The sequence below is a fragment of the Hemitrygon akajei genome, chromosome 5, assembly GCF_048418815.1.
Source record: "Hemitrygon akajei chromosome 5, sHemAka1.3, whole genome shotgun sequence".
In the NCBI taxonomy this organism is placed as follows: domain Eukaryota; kingdom Metazoa; phylum Chordata; class Chondrichthyes; order Myliobatiformes; family Dasyatidae; genus Hemitrygon; species Hemitrygon akajei.
In genome coordinates this window covers 137645865-137673368 of record NC_133128.1, presented here as the reverse complement: position 1 = coordinate 137673368, position 27504 = coordinate 137645865, and the positions used below count along the sequence as shown (strand labels likewise).

The window sequence follows — 27504 nt, the reverse complement described above, 5'->3', positions numbered from 1 at the left end:
ATGTAAGGGGCACAGAGAAATGGTATTTTATCTAATGTGTAGGAAATAGATTTGCTGATAGAAGAACATTTCAAATATATAAAAAGGATATGTTTGTTATTTCCTTGGAGCAAGTGATTTGTAAATTTAGTTATTTCAAAATCTCAGCGTTGTTCAACAGTGTATATTATGATTGTATGGATGCCTGAATTTTCCCTGTGATTGGGTCAGCATGATTTAAATAAAAGCATTTTGATTACCGACAGTTGTTAGATAAAAATAAACTCCTTGTTATACAACATAAAGTCATACTTGAGCTGTGCTGCTCAAAAATATGAAAAAGTAAAAATAAAAATGGGACAACAGTTCAGTTGTAGTGCAAAGCTATTTAAAAAGTAACAGAGCAGCTTTAAGATTTTTTTCCAGTATCACAGAAATGTGATTGTTTTGCCATCATTACCTTGCTTCTTTTGAGTTTTTGTTTTTTTGTTCAACATTCAGTAAATTTCTTTGGCTACTGCACAAGCTGTAATTTGGCACACACCCTCCTTGGGCCTAAAGTTGAGAAGGTTGGAATTCGGCACGTGATTTGCTTGAATAAACCAGAGTACAGTGATGACTTAAACTGTTACCTCTCTAGGTCTTGAATGATTTACCTTCTAGAACGATTAGTTAAAGACAGAATTGGTTTTCTGGGGAAAACATGGGTGGTGCTGAAACAACGCCAAAATCTAGTATAAATGGAATAACATCATGTGTTATTTTTATTCGTGCTATTTGCCCTGAAGCATTTGTAATATTAGAATCTCAAGCTTGTTCTTGATTGGCTCACCTCTAGTTACTGTTCATCCTTTTAAGAATTACCTCAAAAACCTACCCAATTCCATTACAAAGGAGACATAGTCCAGCTTGTCAATATTCAGATCGTAATAAACGTGTTAGAATGCAGGGCATTCAATTCCACAGCAAATAACATTTGCCAAACTTAACAAGCTTCATATGATATTGACAAGAAATACGATTCTCAACTTTATTTTCTAAAACAAATATCTTAATGAATCACAGTATCATGTACAAGAAGATTGGTAAGTTTGACATTACACCTAGATCTGTTTCTTTTTTGATGGAAGTTGAAAGACCCAATCATTACCAGATACTGAGCCGATACAAAATAATCACTTGACTGCTACTGTTTAATGTTTTAAATGTATTATACTCAGAGATCTAAGGGGTATCTATTTAGATATTGAATTCTTAAAAATGTTATCTGATGTCCTCTGTGCTTTATTTCAGTTATTCTGTATTTCTTCAGAGTTATGCGGTATTTAAATGCTTTCTGAAGGGTTATAATACATTTATGTATTGTTTGGTTTCTTTTGGATGGTATTGGAATAATTCATCTGTTGTTTATATTTTGCCAGGCTGTGCCAGTGAATGCTGGAGGAGTTCCTGTCAGTGAGCATGTCTTCACAAGAACTAACTTACTGGGCTTTCTAGGATCAGTAAGGATTTTTTTTAAATAATCATTGGATAGAATTGTTCTGAGGTTTATATGTTTGTTCCTTGGTTTATATTGACGTGACTCAAAATTTGCTAAAATGAAATCAGTGGCAAAAATCAAGATAGATCATTCCAAAACCTGCAAATTCATAATCTAGAGAAAGGTAAGATGCCACTATTAATGATCAGTATAATGTAGATAATTCTTAACTATCTTCTGAAACGATTATACCTTCAAAATTATAATGAAAATCTGAGACATACCATTCTAACATTAAAATAGGGTACAGATTTAGTGATGATAAAAGATCTCATCATCCAGTCAAATCTACTGTCTTCTCATATCCAAAATCAGAGCTGTCTTAAACTCATGGCCATTGATCCCAGATTTTTCCACCACTCGCTGGATTGGCCTTGTCCCTTTGGCAAGAGAGAAAGATGGATAATGAACATTTGCATAAATTGGGTTGATTTTTGGTTTGCAAGGTTTCACAGCAATGAAGAGTGTATACAGTGTACCCTGCTAAAGATTAAAAGCAGTTACTGTCATTCTGATGCCGCTATTTCTAACTGCAACGACCCATAGTCGTGATATTTCACTTTGAACCGTAGGGAAACCAAGTATTTGTGGTAGGGAAGATGGATGGCCTGATGGTGGTCAGTGGACGGAGGCACAATGCAGACGATGTTGTTGCAACAGCTTTAGCAGTGGAGCCCATGAAGTTTGTTTACAGAGGGAGGTGAGTACGTTTCTAGCTATGGACATGATTTGCAAAATCAAAATGCTGTATGCAGCTTCGGTAGCAATTATGGAGAGAAACATAGATTTTACGTCAAGTTCATCAGAAATGAATCAGTATGTCATTATCTTGAAATATTCTCTTTTTCTCAGTTCAGATGCTGCCTGATCTAAGCATTTCCAGACCCCCTGCTTTTTTTTATTGAAATAATGGTTCTTTAGCTAAAGTGAAACAGGTTTTGTAGTTTTGCCAATTCTCTAAATGTTAATAATGTATCTTTTTAGACTGATATTATTCATGAAAGTTTATATATCATATGAGTTTTACAGACTTAAACTGGCAGTATAAAAACTAATGTCATAAGATTGAAGTATGTAAATCAGACAAATGCTTCATTAATGTTGTCTTATTTAATAAAGACAGAACCTTACCTATTCTTCGAATGCATTTCAGCCTTGTTATACAAGCTATTGTGCCTTCCTTCTATATCAAAGTGCATGAAATTGAAATATTTACTCATTTATTTCCATATGCACATTTTTGGTCTTTAATCATTGACACAATTTATCATTTAATAAAAATAAACAATGCATACTATGATGCCAGAAAAAACACCAGTATAAATGGCTATTATGAGAACCTACTTCAAGGGAAAAGGTAAAGAACCATTTAATTATTCATTCTGTTGAAATTTATAAACCTACTAAAAGATTTGAGAAATCACTTGCTGTCTGTATATCAACTTCTTTTATAAAACAATGTAATTTTCAGCATTTTTGTCTGTCATAGATTGTCTTTTCTAAGAGGTTTCATAAAAACGTTCACATTCTGATAAGGAAATTTACTGTTTCTACAAAGAATGGGAACAATATCATATCACACATTAACGCTTACTGTTTCCATGGTTTTAATTAGTCTTTTAGACAGACTAAGAAAACAAACATTATGCATATTTTGAGTGTTTTTATAGGACCCTTAAGTGTATAAGATGTGAGTGCTTTCATGATCTCTGGAATCAAAGAATCTTCAAAGATAGTTATATAACTCGCACATATTTATAGGCAGGATTCTTACTTTACCCTCTTCTGGTTCTATTTTAGGATCGCAGTATTTTCAGTGAATGTGCTCCATGATGAACGCATTGTATTGGTGGCAGAGCAGAGACCAGATGCTTCAGAGGAGGACAGTTTCCAGTGGATGAGCAGAGTCTTGCAAGTAATTAAGCTATTATCTCTGAGGGAGGCCTGTTTGATTTTTACTTTCAGCTTTGGTCTTTAAATACACAGTTTAAAGATTTAAATTGTACAGAGAGCTTGTGGCTCAGAAATGAATTACAAATGTGCTTTTCTTAATGATTTGTATATTTTAGGATTCTAGTCAAAAATATTATTTACTGCATAGTTCTTAATCTGCCCTGTAGATATTTGGCTGTTCAAAATTGTTATTTTCCTGGATCTGAAATGATGGAGAAGTATGAATTCTCAATAAAATTAGAAATATTTAAAGCAGTTTAAACTTCTCCCTTATATTTAAAGTTACCGTTTTCAGTATTATCAACAAATGCTCTGTCATTTGCATATTTAATAGTTTATTTTAAATATCAGATATGAGAACATAAGAATAAAACCATTCAGCCCCTCATTCCAGCTCCATCATTCAGTACGATGATGCTCATCTTTTCCTTACTGCCACTTTCTTATATGAACCCTGGATCCCTTGATTTCCGGAATATTTGGTAAAATAAAAAATCTAAAATATCTGAAAATAAATCATTGTTCTTTGTCATAATTGTACCCAGAAACTGAGCTCCACAGTCATTTTGGATACAGAATTCCACAGACACAAAACCTTCTTGTGCAAGAGATTTCTTCTTGATTCTAACATAAATGATAAATGGCCAATGCTTTATTTTAGTTCTCTGACCCCCTGGTTTCAAACATTCTCACCTGGAGAACCAAGTAGAGAGTTCTGTCAAGCCCTGTAATAACGTATGTTTCAGTGAGATTGCTTTGCATTCTTCTAAGCTCAAAAGTATGGACCCGATTTGCATTAAACAGCAAGAACCTGGTGAACCTTCACTGCACTTCCTCACCACATTTGTATCCCTCCTTAAGTAGGGTAATAGTAACTCTGCACAGTATTTCCACCAGGGCTCTATAAGACAGACCATAGGAGCAGAATTAGGCCAGTTGGTTCACTGAGTCGTCCATTCAATCATGGCTGATTCATTATCCTTTCCAACTTCATTTTCCTACCTTCTCCCCATAACCATACTGATTAGGAACCTATCAACCCCTACTTAAATATACTCAATGACCTGGCCTCCACAGCCACCTGTAGTAATGAATTCCATGGATTTGCCACCCTCTGGCTAAAGAAAATTGAATATATGTAATTGAAGCAAAAGCACGACACTCATGTAAAATGTTGCAGTGAAGATCAGTATATTATTTTAGTGATTCATGTACAAGGGCACACTGGTCTCTTTCAGTCTCTCACCGTTTACACAATACTTTGCCATAATATTTTTCCCCATCATATAGTATCTCTTATACCATTAATTTCTCTAAGCTATCTAAAGCATTTCTAAATACAGAGTTTGGGATATTTGTAATCAATATATTGGCACATAATACTAATATTAACATTGCTGGCTTAATATGGCTTTGAAGTTGAAGAAGAAATACTTCCAATTATGTCACAGGTTTACGGCAAGTGAATGAGAGCATCCAGCAAGAGAATGGTAATTATCTCATATTGATATTTTCCAGGCTATCGACAGTATCCATCAGGTAGGAGTTTACTGCCTGGCCCTGGTACCTGCTAATACACTTCCCAAAACTCCTTTAGGAGGGATCCACCTGTCTGAAACCAAACAGCGTTTTCTGGAAGGGTTGTTGCACCCATGCAATGTGTTAATGTGCCCCCACACCTGTGTCACCAACCTTCCTAAGCCTCGGCAAAAGCAGCCAGGTAGGGATAAGTCTCTAGATTTTATTTTGCCTATAGTTGAAATGAATGTGTTTTGCAAAATATCTTTTTTTTTTTATTAATAATCTTCAATGTGTACTGTAATGTTCCTTGATTAGACTGAGAGTTTGAAATTGTTAGCACCCAATGTGACATGTGCCAGGCAGAGAAATTAACCCTCTCAATGTAATTTAAATGTTTAATATTTTTTTTCAATGGTCATTCTTATTTCCAGTGTTACAAACCAGCAACAATGAATATATAATTGAGGCAGGTTTTTTATAACAAATAAAACATCTGTTAAACACAGAAAAAAACCCACAAGTAAACAAAGGACTAACATAACTGGAAGTCAGCTGCGCTACGGCAGCTCGAACAGTTCTTAAAGTGGTAAAGTAGTAATGCGAAAGTCCAAAATGATTTACAGTCCTTTAAAGGAGAGGCTTTCGTTGATAATAAATTCGCTTTCGTGGTGTTACGGCTTAGCCCAGTTGAAGTATGCTTCAATCAAAGGATTTTTGATGAAGAAAAATGAAACGGCTTAAAAGGCACTGACCTTTCTTTGGCGAAACTTTACCCAACCTTCTATTCTTCTGGCAGAACAGGGGTTATCATGGGCATAGCTGATGAATTCCTTCCGAATGAGGATCAAACAAGGTCGAACCTGCTTTACCGTCAAAATCAACTTTCCTTGATCTTTAACTTCCCGAACTTCAAATCTTCACTCTCCAATGACTGGACTGGCAGTAATATGGCAAAACTGGCGGCAATAACCTTTAAGGCTTAAAACAGAAAGTAAAACGCCACTCTTAAATGAAACTGCGTCATAACATCAGAATACGCAGCAGCGTGGAGTCAGTAGCGAATTCAGCCACGAACTACCCACGTCACAGGGTGGGGTTCTCCTTTTATACCCGGTTGAAAAAAAACTATCACATGACCTCTCACTGGCGGGAAAATGACGTCACTCCCCCAGCACAAGACCATTACCTCATCTCCAGCATAGCTTCAATTACATCATGATCACTTGACAGGTACAAGATACCCACGGGTATGTAACACCAGAACAGCTACCTTACATCTCGCCATCAGAAATTGTTTTTTAATTGTATTTATGTATTTATTTATTAGAGATACAGCTTGGTAACAGACCCTTCTGGCCCAAAGAGTCCGTGCCTCCCAATTAAACCCATGTGACCAATTAACCTACTTACCTGTGTGTCTTTAAGATATGGGAGAAAATCGAGCACCTGGAGGAAACCCATAGACATGGAAAGAGCGTACAGACTCCTGACAGTCAGCAATTGGAATTGAATCCAAGTCGCTGGCACTGTACTATTCTACAAAATGTGTTTATCAAGTCAGTCACCATCCTGCAGTAAGGCTGTGTGCAGTGGTACAGCCTCAAAAGTCCCTCTTGGGAAACTTTTTCCCCCAGAATTCCTTTGGCAGAATGTCTATGAAATTTGCAACTAATTTCTCCAGCATTAGTGCAGGGAAGTTTTATTGAGATGATGCCTCTCCATAGAGAGCTGAGGAACAGAGTGTTGTGACATGGTCTAAATTAATAATGAGAAGTTCAAGACTTCTAAACTTGAATCTGTATGCACAGAACTCCCAGAAAGCACCAGATTTGCCACCAATACCAGGCCACAGACTCTCTGGCAGGTGTGTGATGGAAGTTCATACTAACAATCTCTCAAATCCATGATCACCAAGAGATTACCACCTGCAGGTTTTCTTCTTAAGTCTCAAATGATCCTGACTTGGAAATACAGTGATTTCTGGTTAATTGGGCCACCAGTTAATCGGGGCAGCCTTTTGTTTGGGATAACTCTTAAAGAACAAAAACTAATCGAGAAACAACAAAATCTAATCTAAGTTCTTCTGGGATGCTAAACATGGATGACCCGAAATGGCAGCTCTCATTGAAAACGATGGAAATCATCAAATATTCTTGTTTTAGCCTGCTACATCTGAGAACCATTACTGCATCTAAGATGTATACAGTCAGTAATGAAGTTTTAATGCGATTGAATGATCTATTGTTGCTTAAAACTGACAGAAATAGACTGGACTGTGGCTGGCACACTGCCCCTTTAAGAAGCCACCAACGAAGGAGGGGTTGACATGCTGGTCTGATGATACGTTTTTGACTCCCAGTACCAACTATCTTGCTGGCAAACATACAGTCTCTGGGTGCTGTGTCAGAGGGGCATTAGGACTGCTTGAATCCTCTGTTTTATGGAATTTTGGTTAATCCCTTCTGTACTGGACATAGCGATTCGAATAGATGAGTTCAGAATGCACCATCAGAGTTGGTCGATCGAGATTTTCAAAAGCAGAGGTGGAGGTGTATGCCTCATGATCAATTTCTTGTGGTGTACTAATGTGACATCCCAATATTGCTCACCAGACCTGGAATACCTTGCAATTAAGTGCCGGCCATTTTACCTGCCATGGGAGATTTCAGCGATCATTTTGGTGGTGGTGGCCAATGTCAAACAATCTCTAGACAAACTGAGCGATGTAACCAACAGGTATGAAACAGCACATTCTGATGACTTCACCATTATTATGGGGGATTTTAGCCAGGCAAACTTGATGAAGTAACTAATTAATTATTAAGAACAAATCACCTGTAGTACCAGAGGAAATAACACACTGGACCACTGTTACTCTAAGTTCAAGAGTTCCTACTGTACTATCCCGTGTCCACACTTTGGTAAGTCTGATCACCTGTACTTGGCTGTACTTCTACTTCCTGAGTATAGGCGGAGACTGCAGAACCAGTAGTGAGGACCATGAAGGTATGGGCCTGGAAGGCACAGGAGCACTTACCGATGCTTTGAATCGGTGAATTAGGCTGTATTCAGGGGGTCATCTTCAAGTCTGGTTGAATAAGCCACAGTTGTCACAAACTTTATTAAAACCTGTGTGGATGAGAGTGTGCCCACGAAAACTTACTGTACATTCCCTAACCAAAACCCAGGATGAACCAGGAGGTTTGTAGTCTGCTGAGGGCTAGATCTGTAGCATTTAAGTCTGGCGACCCAGGCCTGTATAAGAAAGCCAGTTATGACTTGCGGAGGGCTATTTCAAGAGTGAAGAAACATTCCGAGAGACACGGGAGGTGACATTGGATGCACATCAACTCTGACAGGGTTTGCAGGCCATTACTCCCTACAGAGCAAAACCCAACGTTATGAATGGCAGCGATACTTCTCTACCATCTCAACACCTTTTATGCTTGCTTTGAAAGGGAAAATGAAACCACAGCTATGAGGATCCCTGCAGCATCCAGTCACCCTGTAATCTCTGTCTCAGAGGCCGAATTCAGGCCCTCTTTCAAGAGGGTGAACCTACACAAGGCGGCTGGGCCCGGTGGTGTACCTGATAAGCTTCTGAAAAATGTGCTAACTAACTGGTGGGGGTATTCAAAGACATCTTCAATCTCTCATTGCTACTGCTGGAAGTTCCCATCACTTCAAAAGGACAACAATTATACCAGTGACCAAGAAGAGCAGCATTAGCTGCCTTAATGTCTGTTGTCCAGTAGCACTCACATCTACGGTGATGAAATGACCTGCACCTGCCTTGGGAAGGACCTGGATCCACTGCAGTTTGCTTATCACCATAATAGGTCTACAACAGATGTGATCTCAATGACTCTCCATGCAGCCTTGGGTCACCTGGACAATGCAAATACCTTTGTCAGGATGCTGTATATTGACTACGGCTCAGTGTTTAATGCCATTATTCCTACAATCCTGATAGAAAAGCTACAGAACCTAGTCCTCTGTCTCCCTCTGCAACTGGATTCTCAGCTTCCTAACTGGAAGACCACAGTCTGTATGGATGGGAAATAACATCTCCACCTCACTGACAATCAACACTGGCACACCACAGGAGCCTGTGCTTAGCCCACTGCTTTACTCTGTCTATACCCACAACTGTGTGGCTATGCACAGCTCAAATTACATCTATAAATCTGATGATACAGCCATTGTTTGCAGAATGTAAGATGGTGATGAAAGGGCATACAGGAGTGAGGTATACCAGTTAGTTGAGTGTCATCATAGCAGCAACCTTACAGTCAATATCATCAAGACCAAAGAGCTGATTGTGGACTTCAGAAAGGGTACAATGAGGGAACACAAACCAATCCTCATAGAGGGATCAGATGTGGCGAGAATGAACAGTTTCATGTTCTTGGGTGTCAAGATCTCAGAAGATCTAATCTGGATACGACATATTGATACAGCTATAAAGAAGGCAAAACTGTGACTATAATTCATTCAACGTTTGAGGACATTTGGTTTGTTAACTGAAACACTCAAACTTTTACAAAATGTACCGTGGAGAGCATTCTGACTGGCTACATTACTGTCTGGTATGGGGCGTGGGGGGGCCTACTGCACAAGGTCGAAGTAAGTTGCAGAAACTTGTAAAAGTTAGTCAGCTTCATCATGTGTATTAACCTCCATAGTATTCAGACATCTTCAAGGAGCCCTGCCTTAGGAAGACGGCACCTATCATTATACCCACCACCCAGGACATGCCTGCTTCTTATTGTTACCATCGGGAAGAAGGTATAGAAGCCTGAAGGTACACACTCAGCAATTCAGGAACAGTTTCTTCCCCTCCAAGTTCTAAATGGGCAATGAACCCGTGAACACGACCTCACTACTGTTTTTGTTTTTTTACAAGACTTATTTTAACTATTTGATAGATATATATATTTACTGTAATTCAGTTTTTGCTCTATATTTGTCATTCATTGTAATATTAACGAATTTCTTGACATATGCCAATAATATTAAACCTGACTCTGATTTTCTTTTTAAAAAATAGCCGGAATTCACTAAGTTTATTTGGGACACTATGCCACTTAATTGGGACAGGAGATTGTTGCCAAACATTTTCTAGCAAGTGTCAGTTGAGTGCACTTTTGTGACCTTTAGGCGCTATACCATGCTTAGAGTGCACAGTTTTTAAATAGTGTCATTTGCGTGTGTTTCTGATCAAAAAGCAGTGATCAACAAGAAATAAGCAGAAAGACAATTCAGAACTGTTTTGCTCACTGCAGATTCAAGCATTGAGGCTTGGAGATGCCAGAAATGGTGGAGAGTGAAAATGAAACTATTTCACTACTTCAACAAGTTAGAAACTATGAAGGATTTGGAAGTATCTACAATCATCTTGAATGTTACAATGAAAATGACGACTTGGAGGATGTAGTCATTGAAAGTATTGTATGAAGGCAGTTCATTATCTGCACTAGGTGTCTGAGCTGATTTTGTTTATTTACAATCAGCCAAAAAAAGGATGAATTAGAAACTAATACAGTTTTAGGGTTTTGTAACATTGGTAGTATTCTGCTTTGTTCTGTGTTTTATTTAAATACACAATTTGTTACTCAGTAGTTTGTCCTTTTATATACCTTTTTAACAAATTCCATGTAACTTTGGCAAATTGAGGCAGCCTGCTTAATTAGGCCAAAATGTACTGCTCCTGATGTGCCCCAATTAATTGGAATCCACTGTATATTGCCACTGTTGCATTGTTGTTGGATCTACTTCCCGGAACTCCCTACTTAAAAGTATGGGCATAACTCCAACAGAAGTTCTGCCGCATTTCAACACTGTGGGCAATTATGGATGAATGATAAATGCTGGTACTGTTAATGATGCCCACGTATCAAAAATAAATAAATAATTTTAACATCCTATCTTTCATCTTTTTAAATTATATTAGCAAGAAATATAATTACAAAAAAGTAGCCTTCTGTTTTTCAATTACTTATGACTTAAATTTGTAATTCTGTTTCTGAGTATTACATTCTGGGAAGTAGTTAATCTAAAATGTGCATCAGTCAAATGGCTCTGTTCTTTCCCTGTTAGATAACCTAGCTAAAATGCTGGGTAATCCAGTGAATAATAATGCTTTTTTTGTATTCTTTGTCGTTGCATACAGAAGTGGGTCCTGCTTCCATGATAGTTGGTAACCTTGTGGCAGGAAAGCGAATAGCACAGGCCTCGGGCAGGGATGTCACACAGTTCGAAGACAATGATCAGGCTCGGAAGGTAAGGTTTTCTGTGTGCTGTTAATTATATGTTACACTTGTTCAGGCTTTAGGATGTCATTAGACTTGAGTGTTACAATGGAACTTGTACTATGAAGTGGTTGAGTTGTTTTCTACCCCTTGCATAATATAAGCATTTTAGCATGTATTACAGAAATTAAATGAGAAAAACAAGCTCAGAGAGAAATAGTTCCAGTTCCTATTCTCATATGGGCTCATAAATGATAGTAGGTCTGGAGTATTTGAGCCATGGGGATTCAAATTCTTGTCAGGCCCTGGAATCAAAGACAACAATCTTAAAATCAAGGCATACTTGGACAGAGATCCCCTGTAGACCTTGGAATGTGATAGGGCTTTTGTGCCAAGAGCATTTGGTACTATTTTACAGCCCAGAATATTTGGCTGAAATGTATTTTTTTTTTTAAATTTTTCATTTTGATTGCACACGCCTATGTTCTTAAATTCTTGAAGACTTTTAGCAAGAATAGTGCCTGATTTGAATTTGGGATGCAATATCAGATGGGAAAGCAATCCATGAAGGTTGATCCTATTGCAAGTGTGGGGATTGAAGCAGCCAAGTTCAACACAGCAAGCTTCCAGAGTAAATTGTGGCAATGACCAAATAATGTTTTTAGTGGTACTGATTGTCAGATAAATATTAACCAGGATACTGAGATAGCTTCCTCATCTCCCTCCTCAACCATGTGAACAAACTAGCCAGCACAAGCACAAGGCCATGAATGGCCAGCATTTGTGCTGTACAGCACTGACTCTGATGGCATACATTTAGGGGGAAAGTATTTTTATCGCAGAATGTGAAAGCTTTAAAACAAAATCCTGTAATTAATTATTTTGACCCTGACTTTATAAACAGCAATAAGTATGAAGGGACCTTATCAAAAGCTCAAGGCTTGATGCTGGCGTGAAAAAAGGCAACTGTTCATATTTCATTCAGCTTTTGTTTCTCAGTGTAAGTTGTTAGTGTAGCTGAAACTCCACTGTTGCTACATGATGCACTATTGTAAAAATTTGTCAGGAGCAAATATTGCTCTCTGTTACACTTGCAAGCAGTAGTTCCTTTGGGAGGAATTCATAGTTATTATTTATTGTGATTCTGTACTAGAAACCAGAACAGTTTTCTCCTTTGTTCATCTGCTCCCTTCTCTCTGCACGCCTTATTAACTCTTGCCACAAGTAACTTACCTTGACTATGTTTATTTTATGGAGTTTATTTTTGTTTTTTTGTATTGTCTTGCAAGTTGATGCATATTTTATAACAAAATGCTTGTTGGCAACGTGCATTTGTTGCTATATTTTAGCAATGTACTTGATGTCTGCTCTGGCTTTGACTGACAAATAACATTGTTTGTTTTCTCAGTTTTTGTTTTTGGCAGATGTATTACATTGGCGTGCTCAGACCACTCCAGACCATCCTCTTTTCCTCCTTCTAAATGCCAAGGTCTGTTAAAAAGCAAATTATTTTATACTTGGGTATTAAAGTGAAAGTAAGAGTTACTCTGTTATTTTCATTTGTATGTTTAGTTTTGTCATTTGGACTGCAGGATCTATTTAGCTGTAGTGGAATGTGAGAGTCATAAATTAACATTGAAGAATAATTGGTGGAAACTGAGTACTTGGAAACTGTTCCAGCTGCTACCATCTGGGAAATGGTACTGCAGCATAAAAGCCAGGACCACAGGCTCCGGGACAGTTTCTTCCAACAGGCCATCAGACTGATTAATTTTTGCTGACCCAACTGTATTTCTATGTTATATTGACTATCCTGGTGTACATAATATTTATTATAAATTACTATAATTTGCACATTGCACATTTAGATGGAGATGTAACATAAAGATTTTTACTCCTCATGTATATGAAGGATTAAAGTAATAAAGTCAATTCAATTCAATACTTGTGAAATGATTTCAGTTGAATTTTAATGCCCTGAGCTTAACTGCATCATGGGTTTGAATATTTTTGATTCTCTTATATTAAGGTATTTGAGTAATGCACATCGCCCAACACCACATTGTTTGTCCAAGTGTTGCTTTCAAATATCTATCATACCAAATAAAAGTTCATCAAAATCTTCTTAAAACCAGCAACCTCTATTAGTCTGATGTTAAAAATAATTTGCACTTAAATTTCAATGATCGTAAGGGTTAACTTCTTACTGCTTACCTGCTATAATGCAGCTGTATATATAATCTGTATCAGCAGCAGTGTGAGACAGTTACCATTATAACAAATTATGCTTCTAGTGCCACATGCCTATACGTCAGTCAATTTTTGTGTTGTAAAACATTTTAAAAGTGAATGCCAAATGCATTTGATTGACGGCCTGAAGGAAAAGCTTTCTTTGCTTTGAACGATTTTTCGACCAAACAACAGTGGCCTTGGCTTTTGTTAATTTTGTTTTTAAACTCTGCAGCTCTTTTTTAAAAAAAGTTGTTTTGTCCATTGAAAGACAGTTCAACGTGACGTGTCCTTGAGCAATGCCATAGAAGGAAGGTCCTTTACCTTTTGATGAGGTATTGTGGGTTACTAGATATGTGGATGATGTTTTTGTGTTGACATAGATGGGTGCAAGATATTGGTTGAATATATTGAGAGTTCTTATCAAAACACTCCACGATAATGTACAAGAAGATTTGTGACAGCAGTTTCCTCTGTCATGATTTGATAAAGTGGTAAATTTTATTTTTCTTCCATCAGGGCACTGTAGTGAATACAGCTACGTGTATACAACTGCACAAGAGAGCTGAGAGAGTTGCTGCAGCCTTGCTAGAAAAGGGGCGTCTCAATACTGGGGACCATGTGGCATTGGTTTATCCACCAGGTAATGGGGCAAATGACTGATGTACTTGTTAGCAAAACTGGGGACAAGTAAAGTTTAATTGGGGAAAGGTTTAATTGGGAACAAGAGATCTGTTTGCTTCCACAGGTTTTTGCTGAATTGGGTAACTCTAGTTAAATTCATCAATATTTATTCACACTTTTTTGGGAATTCTAATTTTTATAAAGACAAAGGTTAGCTTTGTTTGTCACATCTACATTGAAACATATACTGAAATATGTTGTTTGCATCTAATCAAATCAGTTGTAATGGACAACCTGCAAGTGTAGCCATGCATCCTCCACTGACATAGCATGGCCAGAACTTAGTAATCTTAACCTGTACTGTATGTCTTTGAAATATGAGAGGAATCTAGAGCACCCGGAGGAAACCCATGCAGTCACAGGGATAACGTACAAAATCACTCCAGGCATTGGTGGGAATTGAACCCCCTATTGGTGATTGTTGGCGCTGTAAAGCAGTGAGCTAACTGCTACACTACCATGCTGCCTCAAGAAATTTTTGGCTCACAGACTAGTTCACATTAACTTGCATTTGGATGTTGAAGTCATCTTGACTCATGAGATACTACTTGCACAGCAGCTGAGTGAATTGCAGTATAGAATTTGTTTCATGATGGATTATATTTAGATATGCTGGCTACAGCAATGGTGCTTCCTGTATTCTCTGTCACGTGAAGCAAAAGATATTAAGAGATGATGTCTTGGATTCATATAATTATGATCTTCGATGGGATGAGTATCCAGAACCAAAATCTAGGGAAAGGGGTGTACTAAATAGCGTGGCAGGGCAATCCAAGCATAGTGACTAGGCACCTTTGCCTCATAGTTTAAGGTTTAGACATCAGCTGAATAATTGTTTGTTAAGGAAGTTAGGTTCTGAACTTAAGTGTTCTCTGCTCTAAGTTTGGTGCAAAAAGTTTTAGAGAATAAGCTAATTGAAAAGTTGTCAACAAGGAATGTGTGTTTATTCTGCCTGTCAATGTGGCATGAATTTTTACCTGTTGTTTGACATTTTGAGATTGATTAAAATTCACTGTGTATGTTATTTTGTTCATTATATCATATGAATAAAATCAATTTACCCTTTGGTTTATTGTTGATCTGAGTCCAATGAGGTTCACTGTTCTGTTTCTGTGAAATTTCCGAAATGAATTCATCAATCACTATTTGCATTTAATTATAAATAATTCATATTTCCATGAAGCATCTTAGGATATTTCATTGTCAAACAAAATTTACTTTGGGCTGCAAATGAGCATATGTTTGGTTAAAAAGAGTTTAAAGAGTATTTTAAGGCATGAGGGAGAGACTGTAACACCCTAAGACATAGGAGCAGAATTAGGCCATTTGTCCCATTGAGTCTGCTCTGCCATTAAATCTTGTTAGATTTATTTTTCCTCTCACCTCCACTCTCCTGTCTTCTTCCTGTAACCTTTGACACCCTTACTAATCAAGTGTGACCCAGTGACTTGGCCTCCACAGCTGTCTGTGGCAATGAATTCCACAGATTCACCACCCTCTGGCTAAGTAAGTTCCTCCTCATCTCTGTTCTAAATGGACATCCTTGTATGCTGATGCTGTGTCCTCTGGTCCTAGACTCCTACTAATGGAAGCATCTTCTTCATGTACACTCTATCTAGGCCTTTCAGTATTCAGTATGTTTCAGTGAGATCCTCACTCTCCCCCACCCCATTCTTTTAAACTCCAGTCATTGCAGGCCCAGAACCTTCAAGTACTCCTCAGACTTTAACCCTTTCATTCCCAGAATCACTCTCATAAACCTCTTCTGTACCCCCTCCAGTGCCAGCACATCTTTTATAAGATATGGGGCCCAAAACTGCTCTGATCACAGTTTACCAGAAGTAAAGAAGCTGTGAAGTTTATAAAGGAATTCAAGAGCCAAAATTCCAAGCATTATGGTGGAGTGATTAAATTTGGCCGTGACATCTGCTGGTTAAGGTGCACATAAATCTAGAAGATTGTAGGAGTGAAAGAACTTTGTGCAAATAGGTGAACATGAGCCCAAGGACAGATATATTATGAGTTTAAATATGTTGTCAGTATCTTTGGTGGACAAGACTTGGGAGTGAAGAAATTATCACCAGTAGTGCCTTAGTTGTTTTTTAACGTATGGAAATAGAAATCCAGGATGGCAGTATTGGAAAAGGTCAAGAACGGAGATAACAAAGGTTTCAAAGGTAGATTTAATGTCAGGAAAATGTATACATGTACATCGTGAAATGCTTTTTCTTCGCAACCATCCAGGAAAATAGAGGAGTGCCCCCAAAGAATGAATGACAGATAATTGTTAGAACCCCAAATTCCCCCCCCCCCTCCAGCTCCCCTCCCTCCTACACGTAAGCGGCAGCAAGCAATGATCCCTCCTCCCCCCACTGGCAAAAAAAAAGACCCTTATAAGAAATTCGGCAGCAGTAGGACAGAGCAAATCAATGTTGTCCAATTAAAAATCATGTCTTAGCCTTCTGAGTATTGTCAAGCAAAGCACTGAGATGGCAAACTTTATTGGTAGGATTTTCTTATTCAAGTAATGTAGGATGTTAGGTTAGCTGTATGACTAATCTGAAATAGTGGAATAATCCAGAGAGTGGAGATTTGAATGTTAACTGCATGCAGGTAGAACTTGATGTTCCTTCAAATGATGTTGCCACAGGAAAGTATGGGGCCGAGAAATAGAAGAATTTGCAACAAAAAATACTGTTGAGGGTTTCAAGGCAACGTGATGCAGAAACAGGTTGAAAAACAATTGCAGCCAATTTTCCATTGTTTTCAAATGCTAGGTCATGCTATCTTGTCTTTTGGTGACTCAATATTAACTCTTGCCCACAAGTGACTCCATATGCTTATACAATGAGCGAGCAATGCTGAAGTTGAGAATATTTCTTGAGCAGATATTTCTACCATTGCAGCAACACATCATTTGCACATTTTGCTCATTAAAAATTGGCAGTTGGGGGATTATGGTCCCTTATTCATCAATTAATAGTGTTTAATTTTTTAATTACTCAGTTTAATTTCCAATCATGTTAATTTTCACACACGTAGCCCATATAAAAGCTGTCTTTGATTTTAAGCTATTTTAATAATGTGTCAAAGCAATGCTTTGAAGCTGCATATAGTGTAATTTAGTCATGTACGGTAAGGAGGCAAGGGCTACCAGGGAACATATAACAGAACATCTGTTTATATGTCTGGATCTGTGAGACTGTGACAGTCTGATTATCATAAATGGATTTCATTCTACACTAATAAATTTTGTCCTCTGCAGATTTATCCTGGAAAAATGGTGTCAACCAGCTCTTACTTCATAAGTATATTCTGTAATATTTGAATGCACATTGTTGACCCAATTTCATTTCCAGACCATTTGCAGGCATTTACATTAATTTTTTGTCTATCAATTGTTATTAAATTTTGTTGCCTCTAAGCACATACTACATTACTAAACAAACTACCTCATTCTGTCTCTTCTTGCAGGTATCGATCTTATAATAACTTTCTACGGGTGTCTGTATGCAGGATGTGTGCCTGTCGCTGTGCGACCGCCTCATCCTCAGAACCTTGCTACAACTTTGCCAACTGTTAAGATGATTGTTGAGGTATGATATTAAATCACTGAAGATTAGTTTTATTTGTCACATGTACACCAAAACAGACAGTGGCCATTTTATTAGGTACAGGAGTGGAATCCACTGTGATCTTCACTGTTGTAACCCATCCACTTCAAGGTTCAACATGTTGTGCATGCAGAGATGCTCTTCTGCACGCCATTGTTACAATGTGTGCTTATATGATTTAATGTTGACTTCCTGTCAGCTTGAACCAGCCTGTCCATTCTCCTCTGACCTCTGTCATTAATAAGGCGTTATAGCTCACAGAACTACTGCTCACTGGATGTTTTTTGTTTTTTGCACCATTCTCTGTTAACTCTAGAGACTGTTGTGCATGAAAGTTCCATGCACATAACTCACTAATCCGACTGTATACCTTTAGAATGCAGTAAGAAAGTGGAGCACCTGGAGGAAACCCATTGCTCATGGGGAGAATGTACAAGCTCCTTACAGACAGTGGTGGGAATTGAATCCCAATCTTACAGCGGTGCTATAATCATGTTACACTATCTGCTTCACTACCGTGCCACCCTACCACACTAGGCACCTTTCCAAAAATCACTATTTTATGTTGCACCACCATCTCTGAATTATTCCATGAACTATAAGCACAAGATACTATTGATGATGGAATCTGGAGCAATACACAAAATTCTGGAGGAACTTGATGGGTCAGGGTACATCTGTAGAAGAAAATGAACAGTTGACAGTTTGGGTCAAGACCCCTCATTACTTGCCAGCTCTTGTTCCCATTCCCCCCTCCAACCTTTTATATGAATGATTGGTCTTGAACTGAAGTGTTGACTGTCCATTTCCCTTCATGGGTGCTGCCTGACCTGCTGCGGTTCTTCAGCATTTTGTGCTGTTCCATTAACTATCTTGCTTTAGAATTCACCGAAGTCTTGTGAACTATGTTGCTACCTCTGAATAAGAATTACTACCAAATCAAAAAACAATAAAAACTGTAGATGCTGGAAATCTACAATGAAAACAAGAAATTCTGGGAGTAACTGGCAAATCTGGCAGCATCTATGGGGACAGAAATATTGACATTGCAGGCCAAAATCTTTCATCATTAAGGGTCATTTCCATCCATGTAGAAAATATGGTTAATGGAACTACAATGAAAGCTAATTTCCATTTAAAAATATAACTGGAAGACATGCTTACAGAAGCAATGTCCATTGCATGGATTTACTAATATAACCTTGTCAATCACTATGCTGCAATCCATGGAACAAATGTAACAGACAGAGCTCTGCTAAGCAAAGGGATAGTTGTTAAGCAATACTTCAAAGTGCTTTTCTGCCCAGAGCAGGGATTTCCAAACTGTGATCCATGGTCCCCTTGCTTAATGGTATTGGTCCACAGCATAACGAAAGGATGGGAACCCCTGGTCTAAAGGAACTAATGGTAATATGTTATGTCACTTTGCTGTATATGCAAAGTATTAGAGATATTGTTAAATCAAAATGCTGTAATAAAAAGAAACACTCATCTTGATTAAGTAAATCTCTATTGAAGCAGAATTTCTCTGAATTATGAAAAAAGAAAACTTCTGAAGGTTTACTCATTTGTATGTACTGTTTATATGACCACTGTGCAGCAAAGTTGGTATAGTCTCTGATAGAATAAGGCTGTGGATTGAAGCCAACTCAAATGAATAGGACTTGTTCAGTCAACTGGTGTAAACCAGTATGGTAGTGCAACTGCTTGGCTTATTCCATCCACTTCATACTTAACAAACGTGTTTTTGTTTACATAAAACAAGAAGTACTCATCAAGCCATCATGTTTTAAGTGTAGGAATCTATGCTTCAGTAAAATTCAAAGAGTAGGCAGGTAAAGTAGGTAATCCTAAATTGAGGCAGTGGCTTTATCTAACAATATTTCACTTAGGACAATTATAACACCTTAGTCTGAATGCATAACTTGTTTCCTAGTAATTTGGAATATGTGAATTTAGGATGGATTATTTCCCACTGTTTTACATGGGTTCTTCTGCTAAAAAAAGAATGAGATTATTTTGTGCTATATTAAGTAGAAACAGGTATCTCCCATTGAATCTGAACATTTATTGGGCTTGTTTATAATCCATCATTTTTTCTTGTCAATAAGTCAAAGTGTACAGGTATATTAGAAATGAAAATGTAAAGAGACATTTCTCAGGTAAAATGCTCTCGTTTTGATCAAAGGACCATAGTCTGAACATTGGCAATATTTTTATTGTCATTAGGATCTTCTGTGCATTATCAGCATCATTTGATTTTAAATTTGGAGTTTCATAGTATAGGAATAAAGACAAGTGAAGTTTTTGTTTTGTTTGAAGGTAGTTGTCCCATTGATGAATTAACAGCAGAATCCAAGTTTGATAAGCAATGGGTTGTTTGTGAAATGAATTGGTATTTGGGCCAGCTCATGTCTCAAGTCATGACTCATCCACATTATCTATAATGATACTCTGTAGGATGTACTCACTATTTACCTTTTCCTTCCAGGTAAGCAAATCTGTCTGCATACTCACAACGCAAGCTATATTAAAACTATTTCGTTCAAAAGAGGCAGCTTCAGCAGTGGATGTCAAGACCTGGCCAACAGTTATAGATACTGGTAAGATTTTACTAAATAAACATGCAATTTATTAGTTGGATGATAGGCTATTTAAATGTTTATCAATCTATTGGAGAAAGTTGATTGACATCATATTTTCCTTGGTGACTGAAATAGTTCAATACTTCATACCTAGAATAAATCAGAAAAAATGGAGAATGATCGGGGAAATACTGTTGTTCATAATATTGAGCTATATGATTATATAGCCCAATATTAGGATTGCTGTCAGCATCTTCCTTAAGGTACTGCACTCTAGAAGTTACTTATACAAACATACCGTACAAGTATACTGTTTTGGATCCAGTTGAAGGGGACTATCTACCAGGGGGAGCTGCAGTGACCAGGTCTCTGGCACTGAGTATAGTGCTGTGGCTCAGAAAAGAAGAGAGGCAAAGGCGACTGCAGTAGTGATAAGAGATTCCATAGTTAGAGGAAGAATGAAGAGATTCTGTGGACGTGATAGAAACATCTGGATGGTATATTGCCTCCCAGGTGGCAGAGTCAGGGATATCTAGATCAGGTCTGTGGCATTCTAAAGGGGAAGGGTGAATAGTTAGAATTGTTGGTGCATATTGGCACCAATGACATAGGTAGGAAAGTTGAAGAGAGATTTTAGGGAGCTAGGTAGAAAGCTGGTAAGTGCTACATGCCAGTGAGGGTAAAAATAAGCATTTGGCAGATAAATGCATGGCTGAGGAACTGATGCAGGGGTTCTAATTTCTGGATCATTAGAATCTCTTCTGGGGAAAGTACATCCTGACCTTTACATAAGTGATGGGTTGCACCTGACCCCAAGGGGAACCAATATCCTTGCAGACAGGTTTGCTAGACCTGCTTGGGAGGCTTAAAGCTGTTTTGGCAGGGAGATGGGAACCAGGGTGAAAGGACTGATGACAAGGCAGTTGGTTTACAAACAGAGGCAGTGTGTAGTGAGACTGCTAGCAAGGACAGGCTGATGGTACAGCAAAATTGCAGTCGATGGGATGAGTTGCAATGCAAAAGGGAATCAAAATTGAAACGGGTCATGAATACAGGACTGAAGGTGTTATAATTGAACACAGTATATGGAATTAGGTAGATGAACTTGTAGCACAGTTACAGATTGGCATGTAGGCCATTGTAAGCATCACTGAATCGTGGCTAAAAGAAGATTATAGCTGGGAGCTTAACATCCAAGGATGCACATTGTATCAAAAAGACAGAGAGGTAGGCAGAGTGGGTGGGGTGGCTCGGGTGGTAAGAAATAAAATGGAATCCTTGGAAAGAGGTGACATAGGACCAGGAGGTGTAGAATCCTTGTGTGTAGAGCTAAGAAACTACAAAGCTAAAAATACCCTGATTGGAGTTATATACATACCTCTGAACAGCAACAAAGATGTAGGTTACAAATTGCAACAGGAGATAGAAAATGCATGTTGAAAGAGTAATATTATGATAGTCATGGGGGATTTCAATATGCAGGTAGATTAGGAAAATCATGGTGGTGCTCGATCCTAAGAGGAGGAATTTGTAGAGTGCCTATAGGATAGCTTTTTAGAGAAACACATGGTTGAGCCCACTATGGGATCAGCTATTCTGAATTGTGTGTTGTGCAGTGAACTGGAATTGATTAGAGAGCTTAAGGTAAAGGAACCCATAGGGGACAGTGATCATAATATAAAAGAATTCAGCCTGCAGTTTGAGAGGGAGAAGCTAAAGTCAGATGTATCAGTATTATAATGGAGTAAAGGGAATTACAGAGGCACGAGAGAGGAGCTGACCAAGGTTCATTGGAAGGGGACGCTAGCAAGGATTGCGGTAAAGCAGTAACTGCCGGAGTTTCTAGGAACTATTTGGAAGGCACAAGGTAGATGCATCCCAAAGAAGAAGTAGTATTCTAAAGGTAGAATGATGCATCTGTGAATGACAAGGGAAGTCAAAGCCAAAGAGGGGCAGATAATAGAGTAAAAATTAGTGTGAAGTTAGAAGATTGGGAAGTTTTAAACTATCAACAGAAGGCAACTAAAAAATTCATAAAGAGAGAAAAGATGGGATACAAAGGTAAGCTGGCCAATAATATTAAAGAGGATTCCAAATGTTTCTTCAGATATATAAAGAGTAAAAGAGAGGCAAGAGTAGATATCGGACCACTGGAAAATTATGCTGGACAAGTAATGGGGGACAAGGAAATGGCGGAGGAACTAAAGTACTAGAGCATTTTTCATCAGTCTTCACTGTGGAAGACATTAGCAGTATGCCGGATGTTCAAGAGTGTCAGGGGGCAAAAATGAATGAAGTTGCCATTACTACGGAGAATGCTTTGGAAACTGAAAGGTCTGAAGGTACATAAATCACTTGGACTAAATGGTCTACGTCCCAAGGTTCTAAAAGAAATGGCTGAAGAGATATGGAGGCATTAGTAAAGATCTTTGAAGAATCAATAGATTCTGGCATGGTTCTGGAGGACTGGAAAATTGTAAGTGCCTCTCCACTCTTCAAGCAGGGAGAGAGGAGGAAGAAAGGAAATTGTAGGCAAGTTAGTCTGACCTCTGTTGTCTGGTTGGGATGATGTTGGAGTCAATTGTCAAGAATGTGGTTTTGGGGTACTTGGAGGCACATGGGAAAATCTTTCCTGACAAATCTCTTTCAAACCTTTGAAGAAATAACAGGTAAGGATAGACAAAGGAGAATCGATAAATGTTATGTACTCAGATTTTCAGAAGGCCTTTGAGAAGGTGCCGCACATGAGGCTGCTGAACAAGATAAGAGCCCATAGTATTACAGGAAAGATAATAGCTTGGATAAAGCAATGACTGATTGGCTAGAGGCAAAAAGTGGGAATAAAGGAAGCTTTTTCTGGTTGGCTGCCGGAGACAAGTGGTGTTCCATAGGGGTCTGTGTTGGGGCGGCTTCTTTTTATGTTATATATCAATGATTTGGATGATAGATTTTTGGCTTTGTGTCCCAAGTTTACAAAGATAGATGGAGTGACAGGTAGTGTTGAGAAAGCGGAAAGGCTACAGAAGGACTTAGACAGATTAGGAGAATGGGCAAAGAAATGGCAGATGAAATACAATATTGGGAAGTGTATAGTCATGCAAGTTGGTAGAAGAAATAAAAGTGTAGACTATTTTCTAAATGGAGAGAAAATTCAAGTACCTGAGGTGCAAAGGGACTTGGAAGGCTTTGTGCAGGTTGAGTCAGTAGTGAGGAAGGCAAATTCAATGTTCACATTCATTTCAAGAGAACTAGAATATAAAAGCAAGAAAGTAATGCTGAAGCTTTATAAGGCACTGGTGAGGCTTCACTTAAAGTACTGTGAGCAGTTTTGGGACTCATCTAAGAAACAATATGTAGACATTGGCAAGGGTTCAGAGGATCCTTATCCTTTTCCAGAGGAGGCTTATCATATGAGGAGTGTTACTGGGCCTGTACTCTCTGGAATTCAGAAGAATGAGAGGGGAATCTCATTGAAACCTGTCAAATGTTGAGATTCAACAGAGTGGATATGGATAGGATGTTTCCTATGGTGGGAGAGTCTAGGACCAGAGGGGACAGCCACAGAATAGAGGGTCGTCCATTTAGAATGGAGATGAAGAGGAATTTCTTTAGGCAGAGAATTATGAATCTGGAATTTGTTGCCACAGGGGGCTATGGAGACCAAGTCAGTGGGTATATTTAAGACAGAGATTGATAGATTCATGATTAGTCAGGACATAAATGGTTTTGGGGAGAAGACAGGAGATTGGGGCTGAGAGGAAAATGGATCAGCTATGTTGAAATGGCGGAGCAGACTCAATGGGCAAAATGGTCTAATTCTACTGAAATATTTTATGGTCTTGTGTGTTGACCTGATCTGATCTTGGTCTGCTTCTCTTTTTGGGCATTTAGAATTATTCAGAGTACATTCTGTGCTGGGAACAAGTTTTACCTATTTCTGAGTTCATTATACTGCAGATGTTTTAATGAAGTCTAATTTTGATCATTTATGACAAATTTGTGTATTTTGATCAGATGACCTACCAAGAAGGAAGCCCCCCCAGATATATAAAGCCCCAACACCTGAAATGTTGGCGTATCTGGACTTCAGTGTGTCCACTACTGGAATCCTGGCAGGAGTGAAGGTATGGCATCTTAACAGTTGGTTAGCTGAGTATTCAACTCAGATTTGTGACAATTATATGAAATCCTACAAACTGCCTATTGCTGAATAAATATATTTTTAATTGGTCATTCAGTTGATGTACAGATATTAATTAAGGGATTTGTAGTAGGATTTTAAGCCTGTTCAACTCTGTACAATTTGGAAGGTGCAATAGCATTGAACCCTAATCACATCTTCGACTGAAGGCCGCATATAAAATCTTATTAATAAAGCAAGATTTATTGGATTTCAAATGAACTTTTTTAAAATACCAGCTACATTCCCCCCAGGCATTTTATATACAAATTATTTCAACTTATGAGATGGTGCATTTTGGACATTCAAACCATGATAGATCCTATACTGTGAACGGCAGTCCGCTAATGAGATTGTGGAAAAGGGGGACCAGAGGATATATTCACTGAAATCAGCTGTGGAAGTAAATGAAGCAGTGATGAAAATGTTTATCTTGCTGGCCTTCGTCATTCAGGGCACTGTATTTATAAATAAGCAGGGACATAATGAGTAAGATCACACTTGGAGTACTCTGTTCAGTTTTGGTTACCCAGTTATAGGAAAGACCTTGTCAAGCTGGAGAGGGTGCAGAAGAATTTACAAGAATGCTGCCTGAGCCAGAGGGAATGAGAGGGAGAGGTTGGATCTTCATTCCTTGGAGCGTAGAATAACGAGAGGTTAGAAGTTCATAAAATCATGAAGACTATGGATAAGGTGAACAGTCATTCTTTTCCCCAGGCCTGGGAGGCCAAAGCTAGTAAGCACTGATAGAAAATGAGGGAGAGATTTAAAAGAAATCTGGGAGGTAGTTTCTTTACTTAGATCATAATGAGTACTTGGAATGTGTTGCTAGAGGAAGTGGTCAAGGCAGGTAGAATTACAGCATTTAAAGGCATTTGGATAGGTACATGGGGGGGGGGGGGGCTTTGAAGGTTATGGGCTGAACACAGGTAGTTGGGACTAAGAGGGAGGTTGCTGTGGTCAGCATGGACCAGTTGAACCAAATGGCATGTTTCCATGCTGTACAATTCTATGACTAATTGCAAGGAATAAAATTTCACAGTAGTGGTGAGGAGGAGGATGGTATACAGCAACACCATCTCACAGCACAAGGGATGTAGAGGGTTCAGCCATGACCTTGTGTGCTGTATGTGGAGGGTTATCAGTTTTCCCTACCAGTTTTCTCCCACACCCCACAGATGTGCAGGTTAATAGGTTAATTGGTAACTGTGAAGTGTCCTTATTGTGTAGATGAGTGGGAGAATCTGGCAGGATTTCTGATGGGAATGTGGAGAGAATTTGAATATGGGATTAATGTAGTGTACATGGGGGGTGGGGTTGATTCTCTACATGGACTTGGTGAGCCTCAGGGCCTGTTTCTGTGATGTGCTCTAAAGTAAATCTTGTATTTAAGCATGCTGTTTATTACATCAGGGTGCCTTTAAGTTATCTCAGGCTTATGACATATTCTAGAGAAGTATAATCATTGTTATGGTGTTGAAAATATGACAGAATATTTATGTACTGGTATTACAAGCTCCTACAAGCAGTAGTATCCAAGATAGTCTGCTGTTGGTAATATCAATTGATGGTAGACATTCAGCAGAACCCTGGGAACTGTTATGAATGATGCTGTGGAATCTTTTGGGACTGCACAAGAGGGCAAGCATTTAACACCTCACCTCAGTGGTCATTAAGAACAAATTTCAGAGGGGAGGTAATGGTCTTTTGACTCTGTAGGACCTCTCAAGTCAAGTCAAGTCAAGTCACTTTTTATTGTCATTTCGACCATAACTGCTGGTACAGTACACAGTGAAAACAAGACAACATTTTCCAGGACCATGGTGCTACATGAAACAGTACAAAAACTACACTGAACTTTATAAAAACAACACAGAAAAACTACACTAGACTACAGACTTACCAAGGACTGCAGAAAGTGCACAAAACAGTGCACGCATTACAATAAATAATAAACAAGACAATAGGCATAGTAGAGGGCAGTAAGTTGGTGTCAGTCCAGGCTCTGGGTATTGAGGAGTCTGATGACTTGGGGGAAGAAACTGTTACATAGTCTGGTCGTGAGAGCCCGAATGCTTCGGTGCCTTTTTCCCAGATGGCAGGAGGGAGAAGAGGGGTGCAAGGGGTCCTTCATAATTCTGTTTGCTTTGCGGATGCAGCATGTAGTGTAAATGTCTGTAGTGGCGGGAAGAGAGACCCCGATGATCTTCTCCGCTGACCTCACTATCCACTGCAGGGTCTTGTGATCCGAGGTGATGCAATTTCCGAACCAGGTAGTGATGCAGCTGCTCAGGATGCTCTCAATACAACCTCTGTAGAATGTGATGAGGATGGGGGATGGGAGATGGACTTTCCTCAGCCTTTGCAGAAAGTAGAGACGCTGCTGGGCTTTCTTTGCTATGGAGCTGGTGTTGAGGGACCAGGTGAGATTCTCTGCCAGGTGAACACCAAGAAATTTGGTGCTCTTAACAATCTCTACCGAGGAGCTGTCGATGTTCAGCGGGGAGTGGTCGCTCCGTGCCCTCCTGAAGTCAACAACCATCTCTTTTGTTCACATTAAGAGACAAGTTGTTGGCTCTGCACCAGTCCATTAACCGCTGCCCCTCCTCTCTGTATGCTGACTCATCGTTCTTGCTGATGAGACCCACCACGGTCGTGTCACCAGCAAACTTGATGATGTGGTTTGAGCTGTGCGTTGCAGCACAGTCGTGGGTCAGCAGAGTGAACAGCAGTGGGCTGAGCATACAGCCAAGGGGGGCCCCCGTGCTCAGTATGATTGTGTTGGAGATGCTACTTCCGATCCGGACCTACTGAGGTCTCCCAGTCAGGAAGTCTAGGATCCAGTTGCAGAGGGAAGTGTTCAGGCCCAGTAAGCAGAGGTGGGCATAGAAATGGATTTGTTCCATGATTCTTGTCTCCTTGTGCACTTGGCAATTTCACAATGCGTGCACATCAGCCTTGTCATGAA

The 27504-nt window shown here is 38.9% G+C and overlaps 1 protein-coding gene across 2 annotated transcripts in view; it reads left to right on the top strand.

Moving 5' to 3' along the window:
* Nucleotides 1-27504, top strand: part of LOC140728213 (disco-interacting protein 2 homolog A-like) — a 264393-nt gene that overhangs the window by 216873 nt on the left and 20016 nt on the right. For both annotated transcript variants that reach the window (XM_073046628.1, XM_073046627.1), the window contains exons 20-29: nt 1401-1481; nt 2092-2219; nt 3320-3434; nt 4991-5192; nt 11166-11275; nt 12653-12733; nt 13993-14116; nt 17632-17753; nt 20263-20374; nt 24371-24480. In XM_073046628.1, coding sequence (XP_072902729.1) covers nt 1401-1481; nt 2092-2219; nt 3320-3434; nt 4991-5192; nt 11166-11275; nt 12653-12733; nt 13993-14116; nt 17632-17753; nt 20263-20374; nt 24371-24480 — 1185 coding nt within the window. The remainder of the gene's footprint in view (nt 1-1400; nt 1482-2091; nt 2220-3319; nt 3435-4990; nt 5193-11165; nt 11276-12652; nt 12734-13992; nt 14117-17631; nt 17754-20262; nt 20375-24370; nt 24481-27504) is intronic.